Raw genomic sequence first — 17,352 nt, 5'->3', positions numbered from 1 at the left:
AATCCCAGGAATCCTAGGCGAGTACGGTGCGCTATCCCCTTCTTGGGACGACAAGACACATTCTGCCAAAATTGCCTCTTCACCGCCTTTTGCCGTCGCACCAACCGTTGCAATGAAATTCTCCTCAGTCTTCTTTTCATTTCCCGAGAAACAAATATTGTGCGAGGAAGAAAAAAAGGGAAGAAACGGAAAAAAAGATGCGTTTGGAATGCATCATTTTCTTCTCGATCTCCTAGGAGTTCTCCTGTACAGGATGCCTACAACTTCAGTATGAAGCACCAAATACCCACAATGGAGCTCGCCAGCCTTGCTATCCGGTCATGCGTTACCTAGCAATGGGTAAGACCGGCAATGGGCGGCTTTTCGGATAACCGTACCCCTCGACCTCCCACTCATGCAGGTACCATTCTCCAAACAATGGCAACGGTCCTCCCTGTCTTCGCAGGTGTCGACAAATATTTCCACTCCTCATAATCAACGGAACGATCATGATGAAGACCAATGTCAGGTTGTGGAGGCAACTCCAGCCTCACAGGCGAGCGTTCTCAACAACACCGCAGCGGCTGGATAACTATGCCTTCATCGGGCTAGGACAGATGGTGCGTATACTTTTTAACCTGTCTCTTGAAGCTTGTCTAATTGAGCTATGATTCTAGGGTTACCAAATGGCGAGAAATCTGCAAGCCAAACTGTCCCCCAGCGACAGCGTCCATCTCTTCGATCTCAACAAGGGAGCCATGGAGAAGCTCGCGCAGGAGATGAAAAGTTCGCAAGCCGGAGGGGCAGCCGTCAAGCTTGCCGATGACGCAGCGGAGGCTGCGAGAGACGCTGTAAGTGACCTCATGACCTCAATCTTCGCTTCCATCTGGGGCAGCACTGTTTTTATGATGAGTTTGTTCTATCGATGATCTAAGTTGGGGTCGGCATTGCCGGCCTTTCCATGATTCCAAATTATACAAAGCCAATCCTCTGAAGAAACAATTGCCCCATTTGGTTCAGTCCGGTCCTACACACATCTCGAGATATCTCGAACTTTGACTGACAAACGCGGCCGCAATAGGACACTATCATATCGTGCCTCCCTGAGCCGCGGCACGTCAAGAGCGCCTACGGGACCATCCTGGAGTCGGGTCTTCCCGCCCGCCCGAAGCCCCGCCTCTTCATTGACTGCTCGACCATCGACCCGTCGTCCTCGCGGGAAGTCGCGGCGTCGGTGTCGAAGGTGCTGCCGTCGGGGCAGGGCGCGTTCGTCGACGCGCCCATGTCGGGCGGCGTGGTGGGCGCCACGGCGGGCACGCTGACGTTCATGCTGGGGGCGCCCGAGTCGCTGGTCGCGCGGATCGAGCCGGTACTGCTCCGGATGGGCAAGCGCGTGCTGCACTGCGGGCCGCAGGGGACGGGCCTGTCGGCCAAGCTGGCGAACAACTACCTGCTGGCGATCAACAACATCGCGACGGCGGAGGCCATGAACCTGGGCATCAGGTGGGGGCTCGACCCCAAGGTGCTGGCGGGGATCATCAACGTCAGCACGGGCAAGTGCTGGCCCAGTGAGGTCAACAACCCGGTCCCCGGGGTAGTGGAGACGGCGCCCGCGAGCCGCGACTACGCCGGTGGGTTCGGCATCGGGCTGATGAAGAAGGACCTGCGGCTCGCGATGATGGCGGCGCGGGAGGCCGGCGCGAGGCTGGACTTGGCGGAGAAGGCGGACGAGGTGTACGACACGGCAGAGGCGGACGAGAGGTGTAAAGGGAGGGACTTCAGTGTCGTGTATAGATATCTAGGGGGGAAGGAGTAGACGACACGGAGCGATTTTCAAATAGAAATCCAAGCTCCTTTGACCACCCACCTGCCTACCTTGTTTGTACGTATGCATGTACTAGCCTGGCGATAAGCATAGGCATTTCATTTCTCTCGAGTCTCGAATGGTCCATGGAAACATCCAATGTTCTGTGCAGGCCAAGCGCTCGGTAAGAGAGAGGCAGCCCCCGTCACGAACCTAGATTGCATCGTTGCATTCGGAACAACACATGATTTAGAGCTGGATTCGGGACAATTCTTGCCCCGCATCCCGCCCTTCCAAGCCAATTTGTGGGGTTATGGAATCCTTCCTTCTGGTAATCTCGTATGGAGAATTAGGGAGGGATGCCAGCCTGAATCCCAGCAGCCTGGTTTTGCTTCCCGCCGCTTCGTCCTAGCCATTATCTCTACTGCAGATGGGAAGGGTTGATATACATAATATGAGTGTTCCCCTTGGCTGCTTTTATCTCAGTTGAGAGACCACAGGAGTTCTCCTTGTATACCAAGCACGATAGGTACCAAGCACGTGGCCCTCGCATCCAATTGACCAATCGCATCTTTACAGATGGATAGACGCCGCTCGGCTCCCCGGGCTTCCGGCCACTAGGTCCTTCCTGACGGCGTCTTCGCCGCCAACAAGGTGGATACCTCCTCCCATTGCAGAGATATCGTGTCTTAGTTTAGTTCATTCGAACGGGTCTTCCATGATCTCGAGGAAAAATAGGTAGGTACTTTAACAATGGCCCCCCCACCCACACCTTCTCTTCCCCATTATTGGTGTGACCGTTGTTTCGTTTCAACTTCGCGAACTTCAAGTTGAAGTTCCTTTGCTTTTCTTCTTCGTCTTCTCTTCTTTTGCTCTCCGTCTTCTCAGTCGCCAGTGATCGCCTTGTGAACCTGTGTGATCAAACGGCGTGCGCTACTGCCATCAACTTGACGTACAGCCGGTGCTTTACTAGATACGGCCGTCGCAAAGATGACAAACCACACGGGCAAACCGTTTTACACATGCGAGGCAGTCAGTCCTCTATGTCCCGTCGAGGCCACGACCCTTGGTTACTATCCCATCCGAGGTTTCAACATCTTCTTCGCGATCGGCTTCGGGTTTGCAGGTGTCGCAACCCTGGTGCTGGGAACATGGAAGAAGACTTGGAGTTATATGGCCTTCGTCGCGGCCGGGTGTCTGTTGGAACTCGCTGGTGAGTCTTTCCGTTTCCCGCCGCGATCATACCGGCTCCGGGTTCCTCGAAGCAAAAACCATGGGAAGAAGCCAAGAGCTTACTGACGCTGCAACCCCCCTACTCCCCAGGCTACGCCGCGCGGGTCCCGCTGTCCGACAACCCCTGGAACTCGAGCGCCTTCCAGACGCAGATATGCGCCATCATCCTCGGCCCGACGCTGATCTGCATCTCCATCTACCTGACCCTGAAGCACGTCTGCCTCTCGCTCAACCCGTCTCTGTCGCGCGTGCGCCCCGGCCTCTACCCCTTCATCTTCCTCCCGCTGGACGTGTCGTGCCTGCTCGTGCAGGCCATCGGCGGCGCGCTGGCCGCTAGCGCGGGATACGACAACCGCGCGCTGCTGGAGAGCGGGAACCGCGCCATCATCGCGGGAATCTGCCTGCAGGTCGTCGTCCTGAGCTTCTTCGGCACCGTCAGCGCCGACTACTACCTCCGCGTCAGGAGGTGGATCCGCGGGCCCGACGCCGACCCCGAGGCCCTGGCTATGTGGCATGATGCGAAGTTTAGGAGGTTTGTGTACGCCGTCACGGGCGCTTATGCGGCGATTCTGATTCGCTGTATTTATCGGTGAGTCCCCCTCTGCCCCCCGTGTCGTTCTCTTCGTGGGGATGGCTGGGTCCGAAGGTGGTAAAGGATAGTGGGACTAATATTTCGCTCCTAGTATTGCCGAGATGGCCGGAGGATGGGGCAACAAAATCATGCAGGACGAGCCATCGTTCATCGTCCTGGAGAGCTTGTGAGTTTCGGTCTTTTTGAACTTGGGGCATCGTGGTCAGTGTCAGGGCTAATAAACGTGTGTAGTATGCTTGTCATTGCGTGCATCCTCCTCGCGGTCTTCCCGCCCGGGTTCCTCTTCCCCCAGATGGCGGCGCGCATGGCCACCCGCTCCAAGGGACGACGACGGTTCGGGAGGAAAAAGTCGGGCGAGAAGTCGGCCGAGGCTGCGGGGGGCGTGGAGTCGGGACGCGAGGCGGAGATAACTGACTCCTGAGGCCTGGAGATCCGAAGCTTGGGTACTCACAGGGAGGTTTGTATACCCTATTTTGTTCGCATTTCCTGTCTCGTATGTATGTGTTGCACCTTAGATTACAGATATATGGCCTTTGCTTTTTGTCCTCGATAGCGTTGCCTATGCGCTTAAATTAGAGTTCGGTATATCCATTTTTTTAACCTTGCTATTCGCAGTGGGAAATCCAAGGCGACACTCGAAGCCTAGGTGAGTGTCCAATATTTCGGCGTCAGACAGCGAAACTAGAGTTACCTGGCTGATGCTCGCACAAGACTAAGTTCACATATGATCGAATGAGGACACTACCGCAAGACTCGAGAACATTTTTATTTATGCTATGATGCAATGAGCTGAATATATATCTACATGGAAATCCTTTTTCTTATACGACGACCACACGATCAGATGGTCCCACGCTCCAGGAACTTGTTCGGGATGTCGACGTGCTTGCAGCGGATGTACTCGCACAGGTTCTTGCCCAGGCTGTCGAAGCTGCTGGTCGAGTTGAAGCCCCTGTCGAGGTGGTCCTTGAGCAGGAAGTGGACGGCGCGGATGTTGGGGAACTCGCAGCGGTCGATCTGGCGGCCCTTGTCGTCCTTGCCGAGCAGCTCGCGCAGCTTGGCCACGCTCAGCAGCGACCGCAGCCAGTCCCACTCGTCGTCGTGCCGCACGAACAGGCCCAGGTTCGCGTTGGAGCTCTTGTCGCCCGACCGCCCCATCACCACGCGGCCCAGCGGCGCCCGCGTCGTTGGGCCGTAGCTCGACAGGTCGACCGGGTTGACGGTGTCGTAGCTCGGCTGCTCGCGCGGGTACTCGCGCACCACGGTGGGGGCGGGGATGTCGATGACCTTGCCGTTGGGGAGGTGCGCCGTCTCGTGCACAAAGGTCTGCGGCATCAGGCTGACCCAGTACTCGAAGAAGGGCCGGCCGATGGCGGTGCGCATGTCGGGCGCCATGGTGCTGCCCGGGTAGCCCTGCAGCAGGTTCTCGATGCAGAAGCGGGCGAAGGAGCCGCGGTCCGAGTCGACAAAGTTGTTGCCCGACAGGATGTCCGGGTCGCGCGTCTGCGCGAAGATGCGCAGGTCCACGGTGGCCTCCTCCTGCGACGCCGGGTTCTCGGGCACGGCGCCCGCAATCATGAAGCGCAGGCACGAGAACTTGGTGACATGCTCGCCCATGAGGGCCTTGGTCTGCCGCTCCACCATGGCTGCCTTCTCCTCGATGTCCAGGCCCGTGAGGTAGAAGTGGAATTCGGCCTGGAAGCCTCCCTTGGCGGTGATGCCGACTGACGCACACACAAGGGTTAGCTTAGGGTCTCTGGAACACGGCACCGCCGAAGTTTGCACATACCTTTGGTGGTCGCCGGCGCGGGCAGTCCCTTGACGCCCGCCACGTGAACTTCATTCTCTCCGATCTGGGTCAGGCGGATGTCGTCGATACACGCGGTGACGTCCGAGTTGTAGTAGAGGGAGCCCTGGATCTCGTACAGGAGCTGGCTGGCCACGGTGGCGATGTTGACCAAGCCGTGTTTGCCCTGCTCCATGGAGATGACGGCCTCTCCCTTGTTGTCGATGGCGGCGATGGGGTATCCCATGTCGGTGTCGTTGGTGCCCAGATCCTTGAAGCCCGAGTAGTAGCCGCCGGTGGCGTACGTGCTGCACTCGATGATGTGGCCGACCATCAGGGCGCCAGCCAGCTCTTCGATGTGCTGGTCCCGGTTCCAGCCGTGCCACCACATGGCCGCGCCGACGGTCACGGACGCGTCGGCAACTCGGCCGCAGAGCACAATGTCTGCGCCACCCTCGAAGCAGGCCGCGATGCCGGTGCCGCCGAGGTAGCATTGGGCGCAGATGGGATCAAAGCCCCACTCCTGGATGGGCTTGTTTGCGGGCAGGTTGAGGAACGGCTCGCCTGTTCCTCTCGGTCAGCATATATTCCATCACTGCGGGATTCAGAGATGCATAGCCATCTCACCCTTCTTATAGAGATCTAGTACGGCGTCGGTCACGTCATCGCCATCGACAACGCCGACTTTGAGGTCAACCCCGTGCTTCTTGATGAGCTCCTTCACTGCCTCCGCTAGGCCGTGGACGTCGCTGGCGCCGGCGTTGACGGCAATCTTGGTGCCCTTCTTCGCGAGCCACGGGATGGCGGGGTCGAGCTCGTCGAGGAAGTACGGCTCGTAGCCCTTGGCCACGACGGTCGAGCCCGAGGTCATGGACTTCTGGGCGAGCCGGTCACGCTTGTCGGATCCCCGCAGCGTCATGTTGCACTCGGACATCCAGTCTCCCGTGATGACGTCGACGTCCTCGTTCTTGGCCATGTCATGGATCGCACGCTTGCGATCATAGACACCTGGCGTTTCCTCGTTAGCAACCCGATCTCCGATACTGTAAGCGAACCCCTCCACTCACCTCCTGAGCATCCGGCAATGCGGATTGGCCTCTTGGGCTGGCCATTTGCGGTGTTGATTATTGAACCCATCTTGTAACAAATCTAACGGCTGACGGTAGAATAAGATGATGTGTCCGAGTGAGAAGGGAGGTTTCTGGACGTACGATGATCTCTCATATTCAGAGGGGAAGGGCGACTTGATATACGTCGAAATCTTGGCCCCGGGAAATATGTCCGCACATTAGTTCCCGAGATCATCTCGGCGCTCTTCGGCCATCGCTGACTCGATTCGAGTAAGGTCATTAGGTACCAGTGAAGCCTCCTTTGGCGCTCCAAAACGTCGTTTGGTGGTGGAATGTATGGGGTTGCCAGGCGCTAATGATTCAGCAAGCTCCTTGCGTATCTTATCACCCCGCCCGTCGTTCTGGCCCACGATGATTCCTCATAGCGGGGTTAGTCGGGGTTCATGCCCGTGGCTCTCGGTATCCGTCTATTGGTAATCAGCCAAGATACTTGGGTGAAACAGAAACACCATCTCATGGAAGAAAACACCTTATTTTGTGATCGACGCTGGTTCTAACATTGAAGATAGTACGGAGTAGCTATCCCGGGCTATTCTGATCTACTTTTAATCTTTGTACAGAAACCCTCCTTGGATCTTCAGGAAGTGGTGCTTGAGCCCTTCTCTCAGGTGCTTGGTGTTCTTGATGCTCTCCTCAACGGCCTTGCTCTTGGCATGTACATCCAGCAGATACTCCTTGCTGTCGTATGCCTCCACGGTGAAGAGCTTGTTCTGCTCCTTGGGGTCCCTCAGGATCCCGTATACAAGTGTGCCCGCCTCTTTCTCGCGCCCCGTATCGGCAACCGCCTTCCAGTATGGGATCGACTTTTGAACAGTGTCGGGCTTGTAGTCCAGTTCCGCAATGACCACGCATGGATCCTCGTGCTTGGAGACCTCTCCCCGGGAGAAATAGAAGTCGTCGACGTACTGCAGGTCCAAGATCCTCGGAGCTCCTTCCAGAACTTTCCCGGTTCCAATCCACTCAATCAACGCCTTGACGCCGGGTTCCGCCAGATGGGACTCGAAGGCTGCTTCGTCTTTGTACCTTGACACTTGTTCAGTTCCCATCACCCTTCCAGTATCGGATCTAACTCGGGGTGGGCACTTACTCCTCCACGGCGAACACTGTCGTCTGGTCTGATTCGTCTCGGGGCACAAAGGCTGCGTATTTCAGCACGCCGGGCTCGCTTTGGAAGGCGAAACTCCCCACGGCGCTCATCTTCTTGATGAACTAGAGTCGATCGTGAGTCTGGAGGGCCCCATCTCACTCCCGCGGGGCAACACTCTCACCTCATCCCGAACCTCCTTGCTCTTCGTGGAGAGCTGACCGATGATGACCTTGCGAGGCATTGTTGTGATATCGTCTCTCGACCTTGTGTTTGGACTAGAAAATTCAGAAATGTGCGTGTATGGGAAAGGTTACCGAACATGAACTGCTGAGCTCCGTCAACATGGGTGGGCTCCATGGCCAAATAGTATACTTAGACCTGGAAATTTATATCCAGAGACCAGCTTAGGGATGTGGGGTTCTTACCTAGTTACTCACAGGAACCGTACTACCGGCTTAGCGTTGCAGAATCTCCAACTCTTGGGTCTGGAGATCTCGAGAACAGACAGGTTGGTAACCGGGGATTCAGTCTTAAGCGAGATCTATCTATATTTAAGTATATGTGAAAGAGGGGGTTCTACAGCCGGGCCAAGACAGCAGCTTCAAGGGAGCAGAGGCCATCTCTCATCTCGACCATCTTCTTCCTCAATATCTTGCCAGTCGGATTCTTTGGAATCGCGGGCACCTGCCAGACGCCTCCCCGAAGCTTCTTGTAGCCGCTGACCTGGCTGTCGACGTTCTGCTGTATCTCCTTCAGGGCCTGTCTCCTCTCCCTCTCCGTCTTCAGGTGGTCCTTCAGGATGACCCACGCCGCCGGCAGTTCGGTAAGCTGGCTCTCATCCCACACGGCGCCCACTCCGCCCTCGACTACGTGAGGGTGAGAGTTGAGGTAGCCCTCGAGCTCGGCAGGCGAGACCTGGAAGCCCTTGTACTTGATCAGCTCCTTTGTCCTGCCCACGATGCTCAGTAACCCCTCGGCGTCTATCTTGCACACGTCCCCCGTATTATACCAGCCCTCCATGGGAAACGCCGCGCGGTTGGCCTCCTCGTTGAAGGCGTACCCCCTCGTGATGTTCGGCCCGCGCAGCCACAGCTCGCCGGCCTCGCCCTCGGCGACGTCGGCCGTGCTTCCTTCCTTCTTCAGCACGGCCTCGATGCCCGGCAGCATCCTCCCGACCACGCCGTCCGGCAGCTGCTCGCCCAGCTTCTGGTACGCCACGTACCCGGCGGCCTCGGTCATGCCGTAGACCTGGTTGAACTGCCACGGCGCCCTGGCCAGGACGCGCGCGACGAGGTCCGCCTTGAGGGGCGCGCCGCCGACGTTGAGGACCTGCGCGCGGCTGAAGTCGTGCCGCTCCGTGATGTCGCTGTTGGTCATGGCGAGCACGACGCTCGGCACGCCCTGGAACGAGGTCGCCTGGTTGCTGCCGACGAGCTCGGCGAAGGTCTCGAGGTTGTACGACGGCATGGCGTGGTGCATCATGCCCGTGTAGGGCCCCAGGAACAGCGGCATCGTCGTCATGCCGATGTGCGCCCACGGCGTGAACGCCACCGTCCGGCTGCCTCGGTGGAACTGCGCCGCGTCGTGCGCGACCAGCTGCAGCACGTTGGCCACGAAATTGTGGTGCGTCAGCTCAACTCCCTTGGGGTGGCCCGTCGTGCCCGAGGACAGGTGGATCGTCGCCAGGCGCACCGTCGCGTCGGCATAGTGCGGGACCGGGAGCCGGCGCGGCGCGAGGAAGTCGTCAGGGATGTGCTTGTGCTTATGGCCCGGGGCGCGGGAGATGATGGTCACGACCTCGGGCCGGCGCCAGGCGACTCCCTGGGCGCGGAGGCTCTCGTAGGCGACCTCGATTGCCTCAGTGATTGCTGGGACGGTGGGGCCGTACGACACGATGAAATGGGGCCGCGATACGGCGAGCCCGTGGCCTATCTCGGAGGCTTTCAGGGCATAGTTGATGGGGCACACAACGCCGCCGGTCCAGAGGATGGAGTGGAAGACCTCCAAGAACTCGACGCTGTTGGGCAGGACGATCGCCCATCTTGCCTGGTCGACTGGCCTCAGGGCATCTTTCAGTCCTTTGGCTATCCGCCCGGCCCGGTCTCGTAGCTCGCCGAGAGTGATGCTCCGGTTTGTGAGACTGTCCTTGGCTATGAGATGCGACTCGGGGAGGCTCCACGCCGTCGTGTGGAGAAGCTCTGTAAGGTTCTGGTCTCGGGGTATTGAGATCGGCTGCGAGGTGTAGACCTTCATCTTGGAGCAGATTCGGTATCTCTGTCTCTCATGACGATATTACAGAGCTCAAGGCAGGTGAAGAAAGATAATCGAGGTAGCAGGCGGAAGGTCAACAACTCTCTGGCCGACGGGAAGCCGTTTGCCCGCACTCAAAATGCACGCGGCCATCCCAGGCTGACATGTTCCGCTCACCGGTACTGTCGGCAAGTTATTACCTGCCTACTGTTAGGGGGTTGTTAAACGGAGGTCTTCCACCATCCCTGCCTGCCCCCTGGTTTTTGCGGCGGTCGGAGGGGCCCGTTATTCACACATAATCACCCCGTCGTTCCCCGCAGAAGGGGGAATCCCTGCCGCTAGCAACGACTCCATTGACGATAGTGTTGCACTAGCAAAATGATTCAGCCCCTAATTTACGCTAATGATTCATCGCTCTCGTGTACCAACTTACACTACTGCATAGTCGACGCATTGCGGGGAAGATGGTGTGTGGGACACGGGATTATCTTCTGGACGGCGAGCGATCCGGTGGCAGGGATGGGAGCCAGTTGATTAAAGATGAACACAAGTCGGGCGTGAGGTCGGACCGGCCATTCATGATGGCCGAGTCCGAGAGAGAGACTGTTTGAATATATCCTACAATTAGCATCAAAGATCTCAACAAGGCAACATTATGGCTCGGCAACAACGGCCAATTCGCATTGGTAACGTGTCGGGCGCCATTGGCGACGGCATCGACCAGATCTACGAGATTGCAAAGTCGGGGAACGTCGACGCAATCACGGCAGATTACCTCGCCGAGTTCAACATCGCCTGGAGATCCATCGAGCTCCAGACCCGACCGGATCTGGGATACGAGCCCAACTTCCTTGAGCAACTTGCCTGGGAGAACGGCGATGCCGCCCGGCTGGTCGCGGAGAAGCGCATCAAGATTGTCCACGATGGTGGAGCTCTAAACCCAAGGGGTCTTGCCGAGGCCGCGGACTCTTACTTCAAGAGTCTTGGGATCAGCCACGTCAAGATCGCGTGGGTGGGCGGCGACAATATCACCGAGCAAGTCAAGAGTGGAAAGTTTAGCTCCGTAGCCCATCTTGATCAACAAGGAGTTACTCTGCCGGAGTCCAGCATCAAGGATATCCTCTCCGCAAACGTCTACACCGGACAGGCTGGCATCGTTCGTGCCCTGGAAGAGGGCGCAGACATTGTGGTCTGCGGGAGGTGCTGCGATGCCAGCCCTGTCATGGGCCTGGCCTCATGGTGGCATGGGTGGGATTCCGAGGACTACGACAAGCTCGCCGGGAGCTTGATTGCCGGTCACCTCATTGAATGCGGCCCCTACGTCACGGGAGGCAACTTCTGCGGTGCTCCTGAGATCAAGACGCTCTACAAGCTCGGCTTCCCAATTGCCGAAATTGCAGAAGACGGCAACATTGTCATCACCAAACCCCCGGGCACCAACGGCGCCGTGACGATCGACACCTGCAAGGCTCAGTTGCTTTACGAGATCCAGGGCCAGAATTACCTGAACACGGACGTCATCGCCAATATCGAACACGTCCGTCTGGAAGAAGTTGGCACGGACCGTGTGCAGGTTTCGGGAATTAGGGGCTCGGCTCCTCCACCGACAGCAAAACTGGCCGTCTGCCTTCTCGGAGGGTGGCAGGCCGAGTTGTCGGGGTACTGCGCCGGCCTGGACACGGACTTCAAGTTCCAGCAGATGAAGGACGGCGTGCTGAGGCGCATCAACAAGGACGACTTCACCACGTTCAGCATCGAGAAGTACGGGTCGTCGCAGCCGGATCCGCGCACGCAGAAAGAGTGTACCGTCCAGGTCAGGATCTTCGCCCAGGCGCCCGACAAGAAGGCGCTGGCGCAGGTCAAGAGGGCCATCTTCTACAACGGCCTGCAGGGGTACTGCGGCCTGCATCTGGGCATGGACTGGCGGACCCTCGAGCCGAGGATGTACGTCAAGTATTTCCCCGGCCTGATTGCCCAGTCCGAGGTCCCGTTGACGGTCCACTTTGTCAACGACAAATCTGGGAGGTCGATCGGGGTCCTGCCACGCCCTGCGAGCAAGTGCCTTGCTAGCGCTCCGGCGCAGAGGAGCTACGAGCCGAAGACTGCCCTGAGCTACTCCGGGGAGACGGTCAGGAGGCCATTCGGGGATCTCGTGTTTGCGAGGAGCGGCGACAAGGGTGGGAATGCCAATGTTGGTTTCTGGGTTCGGGACGCTGCGGCGTGGCCTTGGCTGCAGTCGTTCCTTACAAGCTCCAGGTTGATTGAGCTTCTGAGTGATGAGTGGAGCGACAAGTTCTCGGTTGAGAGATGTGAGTTCCCAAATCTATGGGCGGTCCACTTCGTGGTCAAAGGATTTTTGCAGGATGGCGTGAGTAGCAACAGCATCTTGGATGGCTTTGCCAAGAGCTTCGGTGAGTTCCTGCGAGCGAGGCATGTCGACTTGCCCAAGGACTTGGTTCAGCTGGAGGACCAGCGCCGAGCAGAGGCTCGAGCCAGAGCAGGTCGTCTAGCCAGGCTGTAGAGAGTACTTATTTACATGCTTTATTGGGCATCGGTTTGAAGATTGGCAGACGAAACGAATAGTTTGTGGACCTACATTATGAGCCCCTGAGCCCCTGAGCCCCTGGGAGCGTGAAATCTGACCTTGTGTGCCCGGAATCGAATGGCCCAGATTCCGCCGCGGGAAATGTGGTTGTATCAAGAAGTTGTATCCCTGTAAGGCCGCGTGCATGAGTCTGGGACCGGCTCAATCCGATCGAGTTCCTTGGACACTAGCCGTGGAAGAGGAGGTACTGGGTCTTTTCTTCCGTATGCCTCGGCGTAGTTGCTCTTCCCCACACACCATCCCGGCTACCCCAACTTGACCCAATAATTTAGGTAGATCTAGTAGGTAGTTCTCCAACTTTGGATCCTGAAATTCTCCCTCAATTATTTATTCCTTTCTCTATCTACTCCAAAAATCGCACAAGCAAAACCTTGGAAGATTGTGGCACCCTGCCGATACAAACGGACAGCACAATGGCCAGTGACAAACCAGTGAAGAACGCATCCGGAAGATACGACAATGTCGATTTCCGGAAAGCAGTAGGGTACCAATACCCTCCCATCAAATGCAGCTATAACCGACGAGATGTCCTGCTATTCGTAAGTACCCATTACCGCGCTCCGTGTCTTGCCCAGCTCCCTACTAAACCCTAGGAAGGCCAACGCCATCGGCGTCCAACAAGACGAGCGCCACTTCCTGTACGAGCTGCACCCCAAGTTCGCCGCCTTCCCGACCTTCCCCATCAACCTCGCCTTCAAGCAGACGGACCAGGACGTCTTCGACTTCATCGCCCGCACCACCAGCGCCGACGTTCCCGGCGTCCCACCCTTCGACGCCCAGCGCTCCGTCGACGGCGAGCGCGGCATCGAGATCGTCAGCCCGCTGCCGCCCAGCTCGGCGGGGCTGGACCTCGAGATCCGCAACCGCGTCGTCGGCGTGTACGACAAGGGCGGCGCCATGATCCTCGAGGCGGAGCAGGAGCTCGTCGACGCCGCGACGGGAAAGGTCTACTGCAGGATGAGCTCGGTGGCGTTCGGCATCGGGCAGGGCGGTTACGGCGGGCCGAGGGGCCCGACTAAGCCCGTTACGAGGCTGCCGGACCGGAGGCCTGATGCCGTCCATGTGTTTAAGACGACCCCTGAGATGGCGCTGCTGTATCGGCTGTGTGGAGATTATAACCCAATGCACGGTGATGAGGCGTTCGGAAAGAGGGCCGGGTTCAAGGGGTCGATCCTCCATGGTTTGGGGACTTGGAATATCTCGGCGAGGGGGCTGCTGCGGGAGCTGGGGAATTCGGATCCTACAAGGCTCAAGGCGTTTGGCGCCAGGTTCAAGAGCGTGGTCTATCCCGGCGATGAGCTGGAGACAAGGATGTGGGTGGTCGGCTCTGAGAATGGTTACGACAACATTGCCTTTGAGACGGTCGTCAAGGGAGACGGCAGGGTGGCATTGTCGAATGGGTATGCTAAGATCAAGCAAGAAGGAAGCAGGCTGTAGATGTAGATATTGAATGTAGACTTTGAGAGAGTAGATATATCAAAAATCCAACTTCAACTTATAGACAAGATCGTGGTTCAAGATATATCAAGTATTTACAAAAGAGTTCAAGCAGATCTATAAGCAGCTGTGAGGCAAGACATCTAGAGAGTCGACCACGGGCGAAAAAAAAAGGTACAGAAAAAGGGGGGAAAAAAAAGTGACGCCAACGCCGCTCGAACAAAAGAGTTCGGACTCGGTGTCGAGTGTCCTAATCTCTTTGTCGTCGGGCCGGTTGTTGATTTTTGTCGAGTGTCGCTCATTACCACTCCACCACGGGACCACAGTTTGACCTGAACAACATGGCCATGTTGCCGCCTGCTGTGATCCCTTGAGAATTGGTTCCTAACCCTCATTTATATGTTCATTACCACCACCCACACCGCCCTCTACCTACCAAGCACCCACATACACACGCGCTGTACCACGTGAGCATCACTTTGCCCAACTCACCAATTTTTTTTATTTCCCTGTCTGCCTCATATATGCGACGGAAACCAATTCGGCTTCCTCTTTTCCCTGTAGGATGCCAGACCCTCTGTCGCATTCTTGCTCTTCAACAGGTTCTCGGCCCAGAGTTCCTGGCCCCTCATCGTCGCCCGGCTCACGCCCGTCTCCCACGCCTCCCTCGCTCCGAGCCTCGAGATGATGACGCTGTCGGGGCTTAGCGACGCGATCTCGGCGGCGTAGTCGATCGCCCGCTGCAGCAGCTTCTCCTGCGGCACAATCTCCTTCACGAGCCCCCACTCGAACGCCTCCTGCACGGACATCAGACGCCCTGTGAGGACGAGGTCCATCGTCCGGTGGTTGCCGAAGAGGAGCATGCACCTGGGGAGGGCGCCGGCTAGGGCGGACACGCCGCGCAAAACTTCGGGCAGCCGGAAGTCGGCGTTCGGAGACGCGAAGATGACATCGGCGTTGAGGATCATCTCCATACCGCCACCTGGGGAGGTTTATACGTGTCAGCTCAATACGCGACGCACACCCATAACTGCGGGAAAGAACAAGGGCGAGGAGCAAGTACCGTGAGCATGCCCATTGCACGCGACGACGATGGGCTTCTTCCCCGTCCGGTTGGACATGCCGCCGAACCCGCCGTGCGGGTACTCGAAGGCGATCTCGTTCGTTTTTATGAGGTCCAGCCTCTGCTTTAGGTCCATGCCCGCGCAGAACGCCTTCTGGCCGGCGCCGGTGAAAACGGCGCACCGCAGCTCCGGCTCCGCGTCGTACCATTTCCAAAGGGCGCCCAGCTCAATGGTTGCCTCGACGGGCAGGCAGTTCATGAACTTGGGCCGGTTGATGGTGACGAGGAGGATGTGCTTCTGCGGGAACGAGATGATGCTGTGTTCGACGTGGGGATACGGGTTCTCGATCCAGTCGGGGACTGGGTTCTTCGTCCTAGGTACAGACATGGTTGGCAACGTTTGGAAATGCTAAGTATGGCAGTACGGTCACGATGCGTCTCCGAAAGCTGAATGAATGAAAGCCTTCAAAGATTCACGACAGCAGAGTCGACAAGAAAATGGTTTTCAGACAGGAAGGAAGGAATTGGATCGGTTCCTCGAACGTTCAGCCCGCAAACAGCCTCGGCCCGCGATGAGAAGGCATCACAACGAGACAAAGCCATCATTTCCCCATTTATTGGGGGCCCTGCTGGACTGGTTGAAAGGAATGTCGTTATGAATCATTAGCGCGACGTTAGAGGCGACCGGCTCCAACCTACTTCTCCGCATTCCCCCGCACTCTGCCCAGAACGCCTCCCGGCAGGCAAGCTTTTGCGGGTCCCCTAGTGGGGACGGCATATCGGTGGGGAATAGCCCCTGCCGTTAATCCCGCAACGGAAGGCTTGCCTGCCCAGTCGGAAAACATGAAGCGGGCGACCGAAATTCGCCCTATCGCGCCGCGGCATCCTCGCACAGGGTAATCCGAGAACACCGCTCGTATACTGGCCGACTCATTTTTTTTCATTTGAGCTAGTGAAGTTAGCGCGATGAGTAAGTACAGACTAAAAAAGTGCTCCAAGCCGGGAGACTTCGTGAGCAAGGTTGGGGCTTGAGGATTGAAACGTGGAGAACTAAGGAGCCGAGCTGGGACTCCTCCGGATGGAGCTGTTGCCCAAGGTAATTCAGTAAGTGTAGCCGAGCTAAATCGGAAGCCCAGTCTGCCAGCTGAGCAGGAAGCAAAGATCTCAACTCCTGTTCTCGAGTACAAACTTGCCATCTTTGAACGTGAGAAATCAATACACACAGAGTCAATCCCTATTCTGCAAAGTCACAAATACCACCAGAGTCACCCCCCTCCCAACGCCCAAGATGGCGCAAATATCATCATCACCACCAACGACAACACCTCCCCCGCCGACCCCAACCTTCCTCCGCCTCTCCTACCCCGCCCCCCGAGTCCTCCTCGTGCGCATGGACCGCCCCAAGGACCTCAACGCCATGTCAACGACAGCGCAGTGGGAGATGGACAGCGTGTGGAAGTGGTTCGACGCGGAGCCCCGGCTCAGCGTGGCGGTGATTACGGGGACGGGGCGGGCGTTCAGCGCCGGGGCGGACCTGAAGGAGTGGAACAACAGCATGTCGGGGGACTCCGACCCCAAGGCGCGCATGGGCAACGCCCCGGCATTCAAGCCGCTCAGCCGGCGCCTCGGCAAGAAGCCCGTCATCGCCGCCGTCAACGGCCTCGCCATGGGCGGCGGCTGCGAGTTCGTCGTCAACTGCGACCTCGTCGTCGCCGCCGAGGACGCCTACTTCGGCCTGCCCGAGGTGAAGAGGGGCATCGCCGCCATCGGGGGCGCCCTGCCGCGCCTCATGCGCACCGTCGGCCTGCAGAGGGCCAGCGAGCTCGCGCTGACGGGGAGGAACGCGTCGGCGCAGGAGATGTTCGAGTGGGGGGTCGTCAACAAGGTGGTGCCGCGGGAGAGGGTCGTCGAGGAGGCGGTGCGGTACGCCGACATGATCGCGAGGAACAGCCCCGATGCCATCATCTGCACCAGGGCCGGGCTGCGGCAGGGCTGGGAGTCGGCGAGCGTCGAGCGCGCGGTCGAGTGGACGCTCGAGAAGGAGTTTGCGGAGCTGCAGAAGGGCGAGAACATCATCGAGGGCCTGAAGGCGTTTGCGGAGAAGAGGGAGCCGCAGTGGAAGGCGAGTAGGCTATAATGTGTTTCTACGGAGATCGTGTGCTACAATAGAGGCTCGGGCGGTTGGCGTACACAACTATTTGACTGTTCATATCACTTCTGCCACAAAGGACACGGCGAAGATGGGAGGAAAACTTCTTTGCAGGCAATTGTCTCGTCTTCTCTCTCCTGCACCTTACCAGCGACTGGCCTGAGAGCTTGGGGTGTCAAACAGCTCCCCCAGGCTTTTGGCAATGGCTTCAGCTCCCACGTAGACCAAACGACCCAA

At 57.9% G+C, this 17,352-nt stretch overlaps 9 protein-coding genes across 9 annotated transcripts; 5 read left to right on the top strand and 4 right to left on the bottom strand.

Moving 5' to 3' along the window:
• Nucleotides 1-491: 491 nt before the first annotated feature.
• Nucleotides 492-1,795, top strand: QBC33DRAFT_575535 (putative 3-hydroxyisobutyrate dehydrogenase; the record flags this gene model as incomplete). The annotated part of the gene is made up of 3 exons (XM_060430838.1): nucleotides 492-599; nucleotides 657-830; nucleotides 1,061-1,795. 3 exons carry the CDS (start codon nucleotides 492-494, stop codon nucleotides 1,793-1,795), a joined length of 1,017 nt encoding a protein of 338 aa, XP_060287790.1.
• Nucleotides 1,796-2,773: 978 nt separating this feature from the next.
• QBC33DRAFT_554739 (sphingoid long-chain base transporter RSB1) lies at nucleotides 2,774-4,029 on the top strand (the record flags this gene model as incomplete). Its single annotated transcript, XM_060429548.1, has 4 exons — nucleotides 2,774-2,996; nucleotides 3,107-3,605; nucleotides 3,700-3,774; nucleotides 3,840-4,029. The coding sequence occupies 4 exons, from the start codon at nucleotides 2,774-2,776 to the stop codon at nucleotides 4,027-4,029; spliced, it is 987 nt and encodes a 328-aa protein (XP_060287789.1).
• Nucleotides 4,030-4,448: 419 nt separating this feature from the next.
• Nucleotides 4,449-6,781, bottom strand: QBC33DRAFT_615796 (putative DUF1446 domain-protein; the record flags this gene model as incomplete). Its single annotated transcript, XM_060432643.1, has 5 exons — nucleotides 6,606-6,781; nucleotides 6,462-6,550; nucleotides 6,022-6,402; nucleotides 5,398-5,958; nucleotides 4,449-5,332 (listed from the first exon to the last, which is right to left on the bottom strand). Exons 2-5 carry the CDS (start codon nucleotides 6,529-6,531, stop codon nucleotides 4,449-4,451), a joined length of 1,896 nt encoding a protein of 631 aa, XP_060287788.1. The 5' UTR covers nucleotides 6,532-6,550; nucleotides 6,606-6,781.
• Nucleotides 6,782-7,069: 288 nt separating this feature from the next.
• Nucleotides 7,070-7,852, bottom strand: QBC33DRAFT_554737 (uncharacterized protein; the record flags this gene model as incomplete). The annotated part of the gene is made up of 3 exons (XM_060429547.1): nucleotides 7,070-7,547; nucleotides 7,612-7,733; nucleotides 7,793-7,852. The coding sequence occupies 3 exons, from the start codon at nucleotides 7,850-7,852 to the stop codon at nucleotides 7,070-7,072; spliced, it is 660 nt and encodes a 219-aa protein (XP_060287787.1).
• Nucleotides 7,853-8,187: 335 nt separating this feature from the next.
• QBC33DRAFT_444399 (AMP-binding enzyme) lies at nucleotides 8,188-9,864 on the bottom strand (the record flags this gene model as incomplete). The annotated part of the gene is made up of 1 exon (XM_060424271.1): nucleotides 8,188-9,864. The coding sequence occupies one exon, from the start codon at nucleotides 9,862-9,864 to the stop codon at nucleotides 8,188-8,190; it is 1,677 nt and encodes a 558-aa protein (XP_060287786.1).
• Nucleotides 9,865-10,285: 421 nt separating this feature from the next.
• On the top strand, nucleotides 10,286-12,612 carry QBC33DRAFT_524070 (uncharacterized protein). The gene has a single exon (XM_060426699.1). It carries the CDS (start codon nucleotides 10,517-10,519, stop codon nucleotides 12,380-12,382), a length of 1,866 nt encoding a protein of 621 aa, XP_060287785.1. The 5' UTR covers nucleotides 10,286-10,516; the 3' UTR covers nucleotides 12,383-12,612.
• Nucleotides 12,613-12,822: 210 nt separating this feature from the next.
• QBC33DRAFT_592032 (HotDog domain-containing protein) lies at nucleotides 12,823-14,162 on the top strand. Its single transcript, XM_060431674.1, has 2 exons — nucleotides 12,823-13,005; nucleotides 13,064-14,162. The coding sequence occupies exons 1-2, from the start codon at nucleotides 12,880-12,882 to the stop codon at nucleotides 13,901-13,903; spliced, it is 966 nt and encodes a 321-aa protein (XP_060287784.1). The 5' UTR covers nucleotides 12,823-12,879; the 3' UTR covers nucleotides 13,904-14,162.
• A 33-nt stretch (nucleotides 14,163-14,195) lies between these two features.
• QBC33DRAFT_524067 (carnitinyl-CoA dehydratase) lies at nucleotides 14,196-15,627 on the bottom strand. Its single transcript, XM_060426698.1, has 2 exons — nucleotides 14,967-15,627; nucleotides 14,196-14,885 (listed from the first exon to the last, which is right to left on the bottom strand). The coding sequence occupies exons 1-2, from the start codon at nucleotides 15,352-15,354 to the stop codon at nucleotides 14,422-14,424; spliced, it is 852 nt and encodes a 283-aa protein (XP_060287783.1). The 5' UTR covers nucleotides 15,355-15,627; the 3' UTR covers nucleotides 14,196-14,421.
• A 627-nt stretch (nucleotides 15,628-16,254) lies between these two features.
• On the top strand, nucleotides 16,255-17,103 carry QBC33DRAFT_575529 (ClpP/crotonase-like domain-containing protein; the record flags this gene model as incomplete). The annotated part of the gene is made up of 1 exon (XM_060430837.1): nucleotides 16,255-17,103. One exon carries the CDS (start codon nucleotides 16,255-16,257, stop codon nucleotides 17,101-17,103), a length of 849 nt encoding a protein of 282 aa, XP_060287782.1.
• Nucleotides 17,104-17,352: the final 249 nt, after the last annotated feature.

The sequence above is a fragment of the Phialemonium atrogriseum genome, assembly GCF_030411735.1.
Source record: "Phialemonium atrogriseum strain 8032-3 unplaced genomic scaffold QBC33scaffold_2, whole genome shotgun sequence".
NCBI lineage: Eukaryota > Fungi > Ascomycota > Sordariomycetes > Cephalothecales > Cephalothecaceae > Phialemonium > Phialemonium atrogriseum.
The sequence above is the reverse complement of the archived record's forward strand: the minus strand, read 5'-3'. Positions and strand labels throughout refer to the sequence as shown.

Coding starts and splice junctions, on each gene's coding strand:
- QBC33DRAFT_524070 (XM_060426699.1), top strand. CDS start 10,517: ATGGCTCGGCAACAACGGCCAATTCGCATTGGTAACGTGTCGGGCGCC.
- QBC33DRAFT_524067 (XM_060426698.1), bottom strand. CDS start 15,354: ATGTCTGTACCTAGGACGAAGAACCCAGTCCCCGACTGGATCGAGAAC. Junction 14,886..14,966: donor GTGCAATGGGCATGCTCACG/GTACTTGCTCCT, acceptor AAACCTCCCCAG/GTGGCGGTATGGAGATGATC.
- QBC33DRAFT_592032 (XM_060431674.1), top strand. CDS start 12,880: ATGGCCAGTGACAAACCAGTGAAGAACGCATCCGGAAGATACGACAAT. Junction 13,006..13,063: donor GACGAGATGTCCTGCTATTC/GTAAGTACCCAT, acceptor AACCCTAGGAAG/GCCAACGCCATCGGCGTCCA.